Below are 14,433 nucleotides of genomic sequence, written 5' to 3' on the forward strand. Positions count from 1 at the left end.
TGTGACTTAGCATTGCATTACTATTTATTACTGCACATTTCATGTAGTGCCCCAAAATACAAAGTGCCTGAGAGGCTTTACAAAAACGTACATGAAATCACACAATTATTTTTTAAAGTTGAACAGTCTAATAATATACAAATAAAACCACAGTTGTTCTTTTCATTTGCCAAAAAGGCTCTGTGAACTGAATCGCAGGATATGGTAATGTTCCTGTCCAAATTTAACTGAGATAAAAGAATAATGGTTTCACTGGGTTATTATTGATATTAAAAAAAGCGACTGTTAGTGTTCTTGCTGGTGTTTCATAAATGATAAACTGCTCCTTTGACAGCTCCTGAATTTCTTTTAATAATATTACATGGGACACGAAAAGTTTCACAAATGTCTAAAATTGTAGATCTAGAACCTCGATTTTCTGGAAAAGTGAATGAAAAGAAAACCCATGTGTATCTGGAGATCTCCTCTGCTAAAGTGGCAGACTCTGCGATATACTACTGTGCTCTGGAACTGAAACTGAATATTACGGAGTAAAAACTGTAGAAAACAGCCTAAAACACATCATACCAGTTCAATTAAACGCTTGAGAAATTACATCAACAGATCAACTTGAGAAAATAACAAGTGCAAGATAATTTATGTATTTTCTTTACAATATATGTTAATTTCTGTGCTTTATAAGAGGGTTATGGCAGAAGGTGGAGCTTAACACAGACCTGTAGTGTAAAACAGTTCAGTAATCATCACAGATCACGGAGGGAAGCAGGAACCTGTTCATCATGTTCACTTTTGTACTTGTATTGCTGACTTTAACTCAAGGTAAAATCTAACACACATATCATTATATCACAATATCTCATTTTAAACATGCTGAAATGGGGTTTTGTTGCAGGTAACAGAGCTAAAGATGCCATCACTCCATACAGTGATGCAGCTTTTGCCACTGAGACTGAGAGTGTGAAACTTTCTTGTAACTACACTGGTTCTGTTGACAGTCTTCAGTGGTATCGACAATATCCAGGTTCACCACCACAGTTCCTCATACTGGACTACTATGGAACAAAGACTCAAGCTGATCCTCCAGTTTCTGGAATATCCATTAGCCACAGAAAAGAAGCCAGTAGTGTGGATCTGGAGATCTCCTCTGCTAAAGTGACAGACTCTGCTCTGTATTACTGTGCTCTGAGGCCCACAGTCACAGGAAACACTCGACACACCATACAAAAAGCACAAATTTGCAATGATGTCTAGCCATCTTGACAATATAATTGAGCTATTGAATAACTATTTGATTAGTAATTTACTGTGAGCTTTGTATTAAAAAATACAGATGTACAATGTTGATTAAACCCATTGGTGATGTTTATTAATTTTAAATTGAAATGATTAGACAAGATTAATTTAAAATAGTTAGTCAGTAGTCACACTTTATTCTGAAACAAACTGTCATGTTTTTCTTTCACTGTCTTCTTGAAATGAATTGTTTTCCCATGAAACACAATATAGCGTAAACCTGGGAAAACATTTCTGTTTTTTGACAACAAAAGTTATCATAAATTCCTGTCCACTATTTAGTTGAAGCAATTTATCAATTTTTTAACTCCATTATGAATGCATAATGTAAATGTGTGTCATCTGCCACTAGAGGGTGAAGCTGGATTAAACAAAAAGATAGATGCAACTGAGAATAACTATTTCCTTTCAAAATGCTTATGGTTTTTTTTTACCTTTATTTTTACACACAGAATATTGATGACAAAACAATCAAAGCTATCAAACACACAAAAAGACATTAACTCTGAGCTAATAGATCAAGTTCAATAGATCAAAAATATTAGTTTTAATATGGCAAGACAGAAGGTGGTTTAAATATCAGAAACCCAAACCACATAGCCTGGAAGCCAGCCCAAACTCCGCCCACAGCATTTTTTGGTCGGGAAGTTCGGTCTGGACTCGATCCATTGAGGAGTAATTATGACCAGTCAAAAAATGATCAGGCCAATCAAATTGCCAGGGCGGGCTTTATACGATGATGGACAGATGATCTGCAGGGACGTAATCATCACGTTATCAAAGAGCGCTTGTCAAAGATGACTGCAGCTGGAGAATTGAGATGTACAGATTCCGCCGTCGCGTCTTTTGTAAAATAAATCGACAGCGCATTCATTTTAATAGACAAACAGAGAACTGCAATCAAGGCATTTGTCGATTGGAAAGATATTTTTGGCGCATCCTTCCTTCATGATTCGGGAAAAATGTAACTTATCAGCTGGCTCTGATGGTCGCTAAGAAGATGGGACGTAATGAAAAGCCTGTGTAGGCTACGTTCTGTATTTGAAAACTGCGCTATGCAAAGGAGTTGACTTACTGCGTTGCTCTGATTGGTTGTAGGTCTACCGACTATCCAATTGAGTGCAGAGGTTTTTTTTTTCCTGGTTCGGTTGGACACTAATCAAAGCACAACGGAGGAGTTTCAGACTCATATTCTCTCTTGAATATGAGTATGACGAAGTCAGGCTACAAACCACACCCACATTTACACATAATATTGCTGCACAAATGACTCTGTTACATTCATACATTTACCTTTCAATCTGAAATCATAAAACATATACTCATGATGGAGAGATGTATCCTACTGATTCTAACAGTACCAGGTAAAGTGCACTTCATATATCAGCACTAGACTAAAATATATTGAGGATTAAAAGTGGTAATTATGCACATTTTTTAATTGATAATGTTGACATTATTGTTCAATTTAATGCTGTTCATTTATAGCACTGTTACTGTAACAACAGAGGACAGGGGGTAGTTCAATATTATTAATTCTCTTGCAGGTATATTTGCTGACAGCATTCAACCAAAACACAATGAAATGACCAAAAGAGAAGGAGAATCTGTGACACTGAGCTGCTCATATGATACAAGCAGCAGTTATGTTATGCTTTTCTGGTTCAGACAGTATCCAAATACAGAACCTCAGTATTTACTGAATAAAGGTGCTCGATCATGGAGCGATGTTGAGAACATACCAGATCCTCACTTTCAGTCGACTACATCCCAGACATCCACTGAACTCACTATTAACAGTGTAACTCTGTCAGATTCAGCTCTCTATTACTGTGCTCTGGAGCCCAGTGATACAAAGTCTATGTGAAGCTGTACAAAAACTGAAAATCGTTTTTCATTTGATCTTAAGCCACATCAAACCCACAATCTAGAACTCACACAATATAATGACTTTTGAAGACACCTGTGTGCGGTTATGGAACACGTTTAGTTCAAGTTATAAAGGCAAATTAGATGCAAATGAGAAGAGATCAAAATAAAAGAAACATTATACATATTAACCTCCTTAATTATAATTTGTAAAATATAATCAGCTTGACAAATGTGACTTAGCATTACATTACTATTTATTACTGCACATTTCATGTAGTGCCCCAAAATACAAAGTACCTGAGAGGTTTTACAAAAACGTACATGAAATCACACAATTATTTTTTAAAGTTGAACAGTCTAATAATATACAAATAAAAGCACAGTTGTTCTTTTCATTTGCCAAAAAGGCTCTGTGAATCGCAGGATATGGTAATGTTCCTGTCCAAATTTAACTGAGATAAAAGAATAATGGTTTCACTGGGTTATTATTGATATTAAAAAAAGCGACTGTTAGTGTTCTTGCTGGTGTTTCATAAATGATAAACTGCTCCTTTGACAGCTCCTGAATTTCTTTTAATAATATTACATGGGACATGAAAAGTTTCACAAATGTCTAAAATTGTAGATCTAGAATCTCGATTTTCTGGAAAAGTGAATGAAAAGAAAACCCATGTGTATCTGGAGATCTCCTCTGCTAAAGTGACAGACTCTGCGATATACTACTGTGCTCTGGAACTGAAACTGAATATTACTGTGTAAAAACTGTAGAAAACAGCCTAAAACACATCATACCAGTTCAATTAAACACTTGAGAAATTACATCAACAGATCAACTTAAGAAAATAACAAGTGCAAGATAATTTATGTATTTTCTTTACAATATATGAAGAGTTCAGATGCAAAAGCCTCTAAATGCCATTTGAAATTTTCTTCTTTAATGATGATTTTTATCAAACTTGTATATTTAAGTTCAGTAATTTCACTTAAATGACAATGATAATTATCTATTAATTGTTATTTAAGTGAAATTACTGAACTTAAATATACAAGTTTGATAAAAATCATCATTAAAGAAGAACATTTCAAATGGCATTTAGAGGCTTTTGCATCTGAACTCTTCATATGTTAATTTCTGTGCTTCATAAGAGGGTTATGGCAGAAGGCGGAGCTTAACACAGACCTGCAAAACACAGAGTAGTTGAGTAATCATCACAGATCACCGAGGGAAGCAGGAACCTGTTCATCATGTTCACTTTTGTACTTGTATTGCTGACTTTAACTCAAGGTAAAATCTAACACGTATCATTATATCACAATATGTCATTTTAAACATGCTGAAATGGGTTTTTTTTTTTGCAGGTAACAGAGCTAAAGATGCCATCACTCCATACAGTGATGCAACATTTGCCACTGAGACTGAGAGTGTGAAACTTTCTTGTAACTACACTGGTTCTGTTGACAGTCTTCACTGGTATCGACAATATCCAGGTTCACCACCACAGTTCCTCATACTGGACTACTATGGAACAAAGACTCAAGCTGATCCTCCAGTTTCTGGAATATCCATTAGCCACAGAAAAGAAGCCAGTAGTGTGGATCTGGAGATCTCCTCTGCTAAAGTGACAGACTCTGCTCTGTATTACTGTGCTCTGAGGCCCACAGTCACAGGAAACACTCGACACACCATACAAAAACCTGATTATGATAGTCTTAGTGTGATTCTGATGTTACATTCAAATATCAAATACATACATTCATATAAATATTTACATTTTCTTTCTGGTTAGTATTTCTGTAAATTTATGTACATGCATTGATAGATTCAAATTATTTTATTTGAGCATTTCAATGAACATTGATGGAATAACAAACTAGATTCTCAGATGTGTCATCATGTCAATATAAATAAATAAATCACATTCATCATCCATCATCTTTTTCAGATTCACAAATTGTCAAGACTTTGTGTTGACAATTTGTGGACGTTGTCAAAGACTGAATAAAAATTTGTTACATCACCTCTGGGGGGTGCTGTGTACTTTAAAACATTTCATAGAGGATACCCAACTGTCTCTGTAATGAATTCACATGTGCAAGGAACAAAAGAAAACAGTCCCTTTGCCCTCTGAATACATCTTGAATTTGATGAAACTGAGCTTAACTGTCATGAAAATAATGCCAAAATGTCTAAGCAAGCTTCATGTCCTCGATGCAAAATATAATTACTTGGGTAAAATATAAACATGTTTCACATACGATTGTGAAATTTACTGAAAAGAATCATTATGGGACAGATTTATGGGTATATGCCTAAAGATTTAGTTTTGCCTCACTCATTGCACTTGACCAATAATTTATAAGATATCAATCAACACATTATAACAAAATGTGACACTAGCCTGCAATAATACAAGCACAGACCCCACTAATAATAAATATTCTAACTAAATATTCTAACTCCACTAAATAGCCTTTATTTTGTTTAGCTTTGAATGATCCCTATTAAGATAATGAACATAAGTCACACTTGATTAAACTGAATTAGTGGAGAAAAACAAATATGTACAGTAGTCAACAAAAACCATTGTTAGTTTTTGAGCCATTCATACACTGAGGGAAAGACAGGGGGACAGGAGAAGGAGGTCTAAATAAACCACACCCACATGAAAGCTTCACAATACACTACTACAATCATACATTTACTATTTAGCTTTAAGCTTCAGTTTATAAAGCAAGTTAGTACATCTTCTCAACATGGAGAGATGTTTTTTGATGATTCTTATGTCTGTGCCAGGTACATTTAAAAAAAAATATATTCTATATATTTTGTTCAAGAAACCATTTTTGGTATTGTAATTTTAATTCATGTTAATGTTTGGATAAGTAGACAAGCCTTCTGACCTGTCATGAAATCTGTCTAATTTTTTTGCAGGGTTTTTGTCTGACAGCATTGGACCAAAAGACAAGGAAACTATAAACAAAAATGAAGGAGAGTCTGTGACACTGAGCTGCTCGTATGATGCAAGCAGCACTTACGTCTATCTCTACTGGTATAGTCAGTATCCTAATAGAAAACCTGAATTTTTACTGTGGAAAGGTGCCCAGTCAAGGAGCGGTAGAGAGGATATACCAGACCGTCAACGGTTTCAGTCGACTACATCAGATTCATCCACTGAACTCACTATTAGAAGTGTAACTCTGTCAGATTCAGCTCTCTATTACTGTGCTCTAAGAGTAGTAGTATCCCAGTGATACAAAATGCCAGAGAGGCTTTACAAAAACTCACATGCAGTTTTTTGCCTTGATTCAAATAAGAATTAAACCACAACTGTATCTTGTGTAAACCACAAGACAATATTGTGACACCTGTTGGGAGAAGAACTTGTGTGCTAGGAGGAAACTATAAAGGATGAATTTAATTCATGGTTTTTGTCATTCCATTGTAATCCTTTCCGCAAAAGAAAGTTTTCACAAATACATTTTCCTTGCTAAAATCCCAATAAAACTAAAAAGTATAAATATTAAGCATAAATATAGATATATTACAATTAAACTGTATTTCAGTTTTTAATGCTATCATCATCAGTAGATATACACTGACTAAAATGAAGACCAAAATAGACAACAACAAATTTTCCATGTTACCTTCTGCAGCAAACACAGACTATTAGTGGTCCTACAGTAAAACTCCTGACCTATGTGCTCATATCTGACACATCTATCAAATGCTATTTGATTATTATTATGATTTTAGATTCAAAGCTGTATGGACTGCAGCTTTAAGAGGAGGAGTTCATTTGAGACCATTTCCTTTACTCGACAAGGAATGAATGATTATACGAACAGCAGTTTGAGCAAAATGATTGTCTGCTTGCACATTTTTATTTGCTTTGTGTGTATATTTTATGGATTAAATACAGTATACTGAATTACTGTCATTACAACATAGTGTTATGATTTGTCTGTAAATGATTGCATGATGTTGAATGAATTTTGACTCTTGCAGTTGACGCTTTTGGGAATGTTATTTTCACTCCAATCAAAAATGAGATGTTCCGTCAAGAGGTCTGGTCTTGTAACCACTCTTCACTCTATAGTGGTATTGCCATTATCGCTGACAAGCTCCAATATATATATATATATATATATATATATATATATATATATATATATGAAGAGTTCAGATGCAAAAGCCTCTAAGTGCCATTTGAAATTTTCTTCTAGAATGATCATTTTTATCGAGCTTATATATTCAAGTTCAGTAATTTCACTTAAATGACAATTAATAGGTAATCTTCATTGTCATTTAAGTGAAATTCTTTTGCATCTGAACTCTTCATATATATATATATATATATATATATATATATTGTAGCTTGTCTTGATCTCATTCAGCGATGCACTAGCTGTGCCATAAAGCCCACAGAAATAGGAAAACAAACTACGCAGTACACAATCTCCAACAAGGTCAGACAACACTCAGACAACTGGACATTAAAGAGTCTCCTAACTAAGGAGTGAGTGTCATAAGTTTTAACTTGTGTTTTTCTTCAAAGAGCCATTCTGATCAGCACTACAACAAAACTTCTGACCTGTTTTCATGTTGACTCCACTATGCTTTAAGGGGAGGAGCTTGCTTGAGACATCTTCTGTTTGACAACGAAAGAATTTAAATTTTAGCTGAACAACAGAACTACAACTTCATCATGCTTATCAACATGTTGCTCTTCTTAACTGGTCTGATTTGTTCTCTTAGTAAGTATTCCATTGGAAACAGAATATTTGTTTGTCTCTTCTATTACTTTTCTTGTAGGCTAGTTAATGAATATGTTGTTTGTTTTTATGTACATTATTTTTTGATTCCTGATTTTGAAGGTGGCAGTTTTGCAAATATCACACCAGTACAGACTGAAGTTTATGAGACAGAAGGGGAAAATGTTACTCTGTCCTGTAACTACTCCTCAGCATCAACACTACAGTGGTATCGACAATATCCCGGATCAGCTCCAGAATTTCTTCTGGTCATTATACAATCCACAGGAAAGGTTTCACAAAAGTCTGATATTGTGGATCGAGATCCTCGATTCTTTGGAAAAGTGAATGAAAAGAAAACCCATGTGCATCTGGAGATCTCCTCTGCTAAAGTGACAGACTCTGCGATGTATTACTGTGCCCTGGTGCCCACAGTGACAGGAAACACTAGAACACTGTACAAAAACCCTCTCAACAGCAACACCGTGTAGGTGAATGTACAGTACAATGCATTGCATATCTTCATAAAATATCTGCAAATAAATAAAATAAAATAAAACCTTGTCCATATATTAAATATATGTTTTTAGAAGCAATCAAAAAATCAATAAAATTGTTTTATCATCATTAAATAGTTTTCATGCAAAAAAACTGAATCACAAGAACGCTAATCAAATACATCACTCAACAGCTAATACAACTTTTAGTAATAGGCTTTTATGTAGCCTACAAGAGTACCAATTATTCTCAGAAGTACAGTACTTTTATGATATTAGCACGCCACCTGCTGGAAATCATAGGAACATCATAGAATAGAGGAATGCAGATGAATCTTGTGACAAACAGCTGACATCATTTTTGTACTTCCTGCTTTTGCATTCAAGGCCAAGACATTTAAAGTTCAACCTCTCAAGAAACATAAGACTTAACTGATGTGATCATGGAAAGAGTCCAAATGGCTCAACAAATAGAAAAATATCTGGTGATTCTCCTTACAGTATCAGGTACAATCCACAGATCCACTACATAAGTTGCATGCTTATTCAGATCTTTACATATCTATAAACATCTTAATTTTAACATACACATCTCAATATCCATCCAGATGTTATCTGTCAGGATCGGATTGGACCCAGTGACCAGAGGACCAGCGTAAACAATACAGAAGGAGATTCAGTGACACTGAAGTGTACATACCATTCAAGCAGCAGCTATGTTCTCCTTTACTGGTACAGACAGTTTTCTAACACACAGCCACAATTTGTGCTGGTGAAAGGCGGAAAATCAGAGACATATGAGAATATACCAGACCGTCGATTTGGATCAACTACATCCCAGACATCCACCTCACTGACCATTACAACTGTAACTTTGTCAGATTCAGCTCTGTATTACTGTGCTCTAAGAGTAACAGCCCAATGATACAACATGCCTGAGAGGCTTTACAAAACTCACCCAGAAAAGTTGCTTTGAAAATTAAGTTATCAAATTAATATCAAACCACTTTTTTTTTTTCTTTATAAGCCACAGAGCCCAATTACAGGATATGGTAACACCTGCTGAAAATTAACAAAGAGTTGCATGTACTGTACAGTAGGCCTAACCTACAGTAGGCTGAAATGTTGAAATGAAAAATCATGTACAGGTAATATTAATGATTACTTAGTGAGCTATACTGTCAGCATGGTTCTGAATATTATTAACAAAATGTAAATACTGAGTAGCTTACATTTTAGAAACATTGTCAAAACTTTGTTTTTGATCCGTAAACGCAAAAGCCGCAGCAGAAACGCGGCATCTCCAAGCTAAAAATGTTTGAACGATTCATTGGAACACTCATTTGTTCAAGAATGAATCAGAGTTAGGGACGAATGAGTTAAATGAATCAATTAATAACTCACTTGAAATCGGTAGAATGAAATGTCCTTATTCCTTTATATCCGTGAGACTCGCATGTGGCACTGGTAGCCTATATTAGCAATCGCACCCTGCTTCATACCACAGTCATGTTACAAACATCAATGTATTCACTCATCCATAAAAGATCCATCTGCTTGACGACAAGATCCATAATTTCGCTAAATGTTTTGCGTCATCGATATACTTCATTGTTATTGTAAGAGGTTAGCAACCCCTGGTGGTGAAAAATCCTAAATATTGTACCTTTAATGTACTTTCCAACAGTATTTTATATTCTTTGGCAAAATGTTATTGAAAATTTAACTGCACAAGTATTGCATTCATCTCAAATAATTGCTATTAGATTGAATAACTGCCAATAATCGCTACAGGTCTATGGATGGCTTATACATATGAAGTAGAGAAATACTTCAAAAAACATGAGATTGCACAAATGTCAAACTAAGGAAGGAGGCGGCGCTTCCAGAGGAGTCTTCAGATTTGTCACTTGTCTTGTTACTTTGTTTTGCTCTGCTTAGGGCTCACAATGTTGCTGTACATAGTCATTTGGATTTTAACCGTTGCAGGTAAATATTTTTTTTTTTCTTCTTTACCTAGTGTGTGTCACTGTATTTCTGAAAATGTGTTTCTTTAAATGCCAATTGAGCTTTGGAAATCAACATATTTCTCCTTTTTTTTTCAAGATGTCACACTTGCAGATGCCATTACCTCAGAACACAAAGAAGTGCATGCAAATGAGAACGAGAACACGACACTATCCTGTAGGTATTCCTCGGCATACAGTCTTCTTTGGTATCGACAGCATCACAGTTCAGCTCCTCATTTCCTCATGCTCATTCTCCAAAGCTCTGGAAAAGTTATACAGAGTTCAGACGAGCGACTGTCAGGAAAACTGAACGTGGAGAAAAATCGTGTAGATTTGGAAATCCCTTCTTCCACAGTACAGGACTCAGCACTGTATTTCTGCGCGCTGCAGACCACAGTGACAGGAAATCATACATTACTGTACAAAAACCTAACAGCATGAGAGTTATCATGCCCATTATTCACACTTACTTAGGGGGAGGAGCTTCAAGCTGCTTTAAAGAGCTCAAGTGCCATCACAGACTTGCCATTTCAGCATAATGCTGCTCATCACAATTATCCTGCTCTGTGCTGTTGGGAGTGAGTATACCTCAATATGCTTAGTCAACATTATTTGTTTGTCTATACCATGTTTGAATAAAATTACACTTTAAATTATGTCAGACTTAAGCCAAATTAGAACAATATGTGTTTTTATAGTTATTTTTTTATCATAATTTTCAGATGGAAGTTTTGAGAGTCTCATTACATCAGATGAAACTGAGGTCTTTCATGAGGAGGGTGACAGTGTCACTTTGTCCTGTAGCTACTCATCAGCAATTAGTTTGCATTGGTACCGCCAGTATCCCAAATCAGCTCCTGAATATATTTTATCAATTCTGCAAACCTCTGGACGGGTCCAGAGTCCAGAGAATCTGGATTCTCGGTTTTCTGTGAGACTAAATGGAAAGAAAAACCGTGTGGATCTGATCATCTCCTCTGCTAAAGTGTCAGACTCTGCTCTGTATTACTGCGCCCTGGAGCCCACAGGGACAGGAAACACTAGAACACAGTACAAAAACCTGCCTAAACAAAGTAGAAAAGATATAGACCCATAACAAACAGTTCCTTTCACGAAAAACAAACATGATCTCCTGAACTCCTACCATGTAATCCTCCTTCAATAACACATAATATACAATATGTACAGTAGAAAATATAATGACTTTCATTATGAAAAAAGAGACAATCATTATGTTCATCAAAGATTAATCTGCCATCTAGTGGTCCATTAGGCGCACAACACTGGCCGGATAAACTTGTGAATATGTTTTTGAGGTTTTATGAAATCAAACAGTGAAAATGTAAAATATCACTGTCATCTAATCTAAGTGGTAAAAATGTGTTTATTTATAAAATTAGACATGGAAATATAAGTATATCAGTATTATTCTGTCTTTTATTATTGCATGTATTCACGAAAACACTAAACATTGAATGAACAAAAAAACAAAAGCAAGAAACAGTTAGATATGCACACAAAAAAAGTATATTTCAGCACCAAAAAGTATATTTATTTAACCAGTATACGGCCAAATAGTTGACCAGAGAGTTGAATTGTCACTGAGATTGTCACTGTGAACATTGCTTCATTTCTTGGTTTCTGAAATTAATTTGTTTTAACTTATGTTTACACTTTTTTTGTCTTTCTAAGCTTTCTCTTTGAGTCTGATTTCGAGAGAAGTTCCTGAAATGATCATAAGAATGATTCTGCATTTTTACATTATACCAGCAGGGAGCACCCAAAGTTTTAATCTACAATGAAAGTCGGTTGTGTGAAAGTAGGCTATACACAACCCTGAGAGTTCACAGGCTGAATAGACTGTGAGATCCTTTGTCAGGTATACATTTAGCTATTGTTAGCAGATTGGTTTTGGTCAATCATGAGAACTTGGCTGAGGGATATCCTTATTGTTATATTCTGTCTAGGTGAGCAGGTTTTTATTCATTTCATTCTTTTTAGAAAATGCTGTTTGAGAATGTGTTGTGGGAGGCAGTTAAATAATGTTACAGTTTGTGCTCTCCACAGATTGCAGAGGACAACATACTGTACGTCAGCCAACAACGATAACTTCAGCTTACATGGGAGAGACTGTAACCCTGAAGTGTGAATATAATACAACAGACACGATGCCTGCTCTGCTGTGGTACAGGCAAACCAAGCATTTACCTCCAGAATTTATATTAGTAAGACACAATCTTGGAAATGGAAGTAATTTCAAAGACTTCCCCAACAAGCGATTTCAGTCCCTGTTGGATTCTGCAGCAAGACGAATTACACTGACTGTCCGGAACCTTCATCTGTCTGACTCTTCTGTGTACCTCTGTGCTTTGAGGCCCACTGTGAAAACAGGATATTGAGTTTTCTAACAAAAACCTGAACTTCGCATCCCACCTACAGTTTGTTGTCACTCTCATTGTCTGTATATTAAAATAAAGGTTCCTAAAGGTTTTGTTTTTCTTCGCAGTGATGCAATTCAAGAACCATTTTTGGCTCCACAAAGAACCTTTCACTGAACAGGTCTTGAAAAAAGCATGTTTTCCTTTGAGCGAAGACATTTTTAATAATCTGAACTTTTTTTTTTTACTTTAAAAGTATACTTTTTTTTTTTTTTGGAAGGCTCATTTTACAACTCCCTCAGATTTAAACAGTTGAGTTTTACTGTTTTCCAAATTCGAATGCATTCAGACGATTTTCTGATATTTAGAAGAATATCAGTAACCAGACAGTTTCTGGTCTCATTGACTTCCATAGTAGGAATACTATACCATATACTAAATGAACCTGTTTCCAAAAAAAAGTGGAGTATCCCTTTAATGGACCTTTTGTGCAATGGAAGGTATACATGACTGTTTAAGTTTCTTAATGAGACCATCAATACCAATAAAGAATTTTTAAGAGTGTGTGATAAAACACTGCTGATATATAAAAACAAATACAGTGAACAGTATTTATAAAATATAGTAAATTTTATTTTAAAATTATACATACACATTTTATACTTAAAATGTTTTAATAATACAATCTATCTACCTTATATATATATATATATATATATATATATATATATATATATATATATATATATATGTGTGGGAAATCAACAAAATATCAATAATATGTTAATGGATCATAAATGTTATATATTTGAATAAATGTTCTGGATCAACATAATTAGACAAATTTTTCTGGGGAAAATATAAAAATAAAATAGACTTTGTCATAGTTTGAAACTTTTGTCTTTTGTCCTACCAATGTTGTAATATAACCTAAAATGTCATAGGCCAGTAACGCAACGCCAAATTGAAATCTATCATCGTTTGTGACGTTTTGTTTTGTTAGATGGACAGCACCTAAAAACTGGCCTATACAAAGTTCTTAACCTGCAAACATACATTAATTTACATAATGCCCTGTTTTAAATGAATTGACCCAACACCTGAAGAGAAGACATCAACTCCTGCGAGGACTACAGATGACACAAACTGAATCACCAGTGCTAAATTTCTATATATTGTTTGTAATCATTATTCACAACTTGTAATAATGACTAAATGAGCACATTGTTTCTGCCTTAAATTAATACATTGTTAGCTAACTGCGTGATTTGTATATATACTTGGGCACAGTAACCTCTGATAATAGATCCCTCTAAATTGTAATGTAGACACATGCATTTTATGTAAAGCTGCTTTGAAACTATATGTATTTTGAAAATGTACAAACTAATATGAATTGAATTGCACATTTACTTTAGGCCACTGGAGATGACAAGAACATCAATTTAAGAGTTTGTAACAGCCCTAGACTAGAGTCAGCATCTGGTGACACCTGCCAGTGACATCACTGCAATGTGATTGGATGTTGAAAGCACTGACTGGGAGCTTCAGTAGTCTGAAGGTTTCTGGTATGGCAGTTCTGCAAAACTCAGTGAGGAAAGCATCGTTTAAAACAATGTCTTTCTGTTTGTT

General features: G+C 34.9%; 1 gene segment (V, D, J or C); it reads left to right on the plus strand.

The window, feature by feature from the left end:
* Positions 1–867: 867 nt before the first annotated feature.
* On the plus strand, positions 868–1,251 carry LOC148981445 (T cell receptor alpha variable 9-2-like). The segment is given in 1 exon segment: positions 868–1,251. A coding segment is annotated over 1 exon segment (384 nt).
* The last annotated feature ends 13,182 nt before the right edge of the window (positions 1,252–14,433 follow it).

The sequence above is a fragment of the Pimephales promelas genome, chromosome 5 (assembly GCF_988280905.1).
Source record: "Pimephales promelas chromosome 5, fPimPro1.hap1.1, whole genome shotgun sequence".
Classification (NCBI taxonomy): domain Eukaryota; kingdom Metazoa; phylum Chordata; class Actinopteri; order Cypriniformes; family Leuciscidae; genus Pimephales; species Pimephales promelas.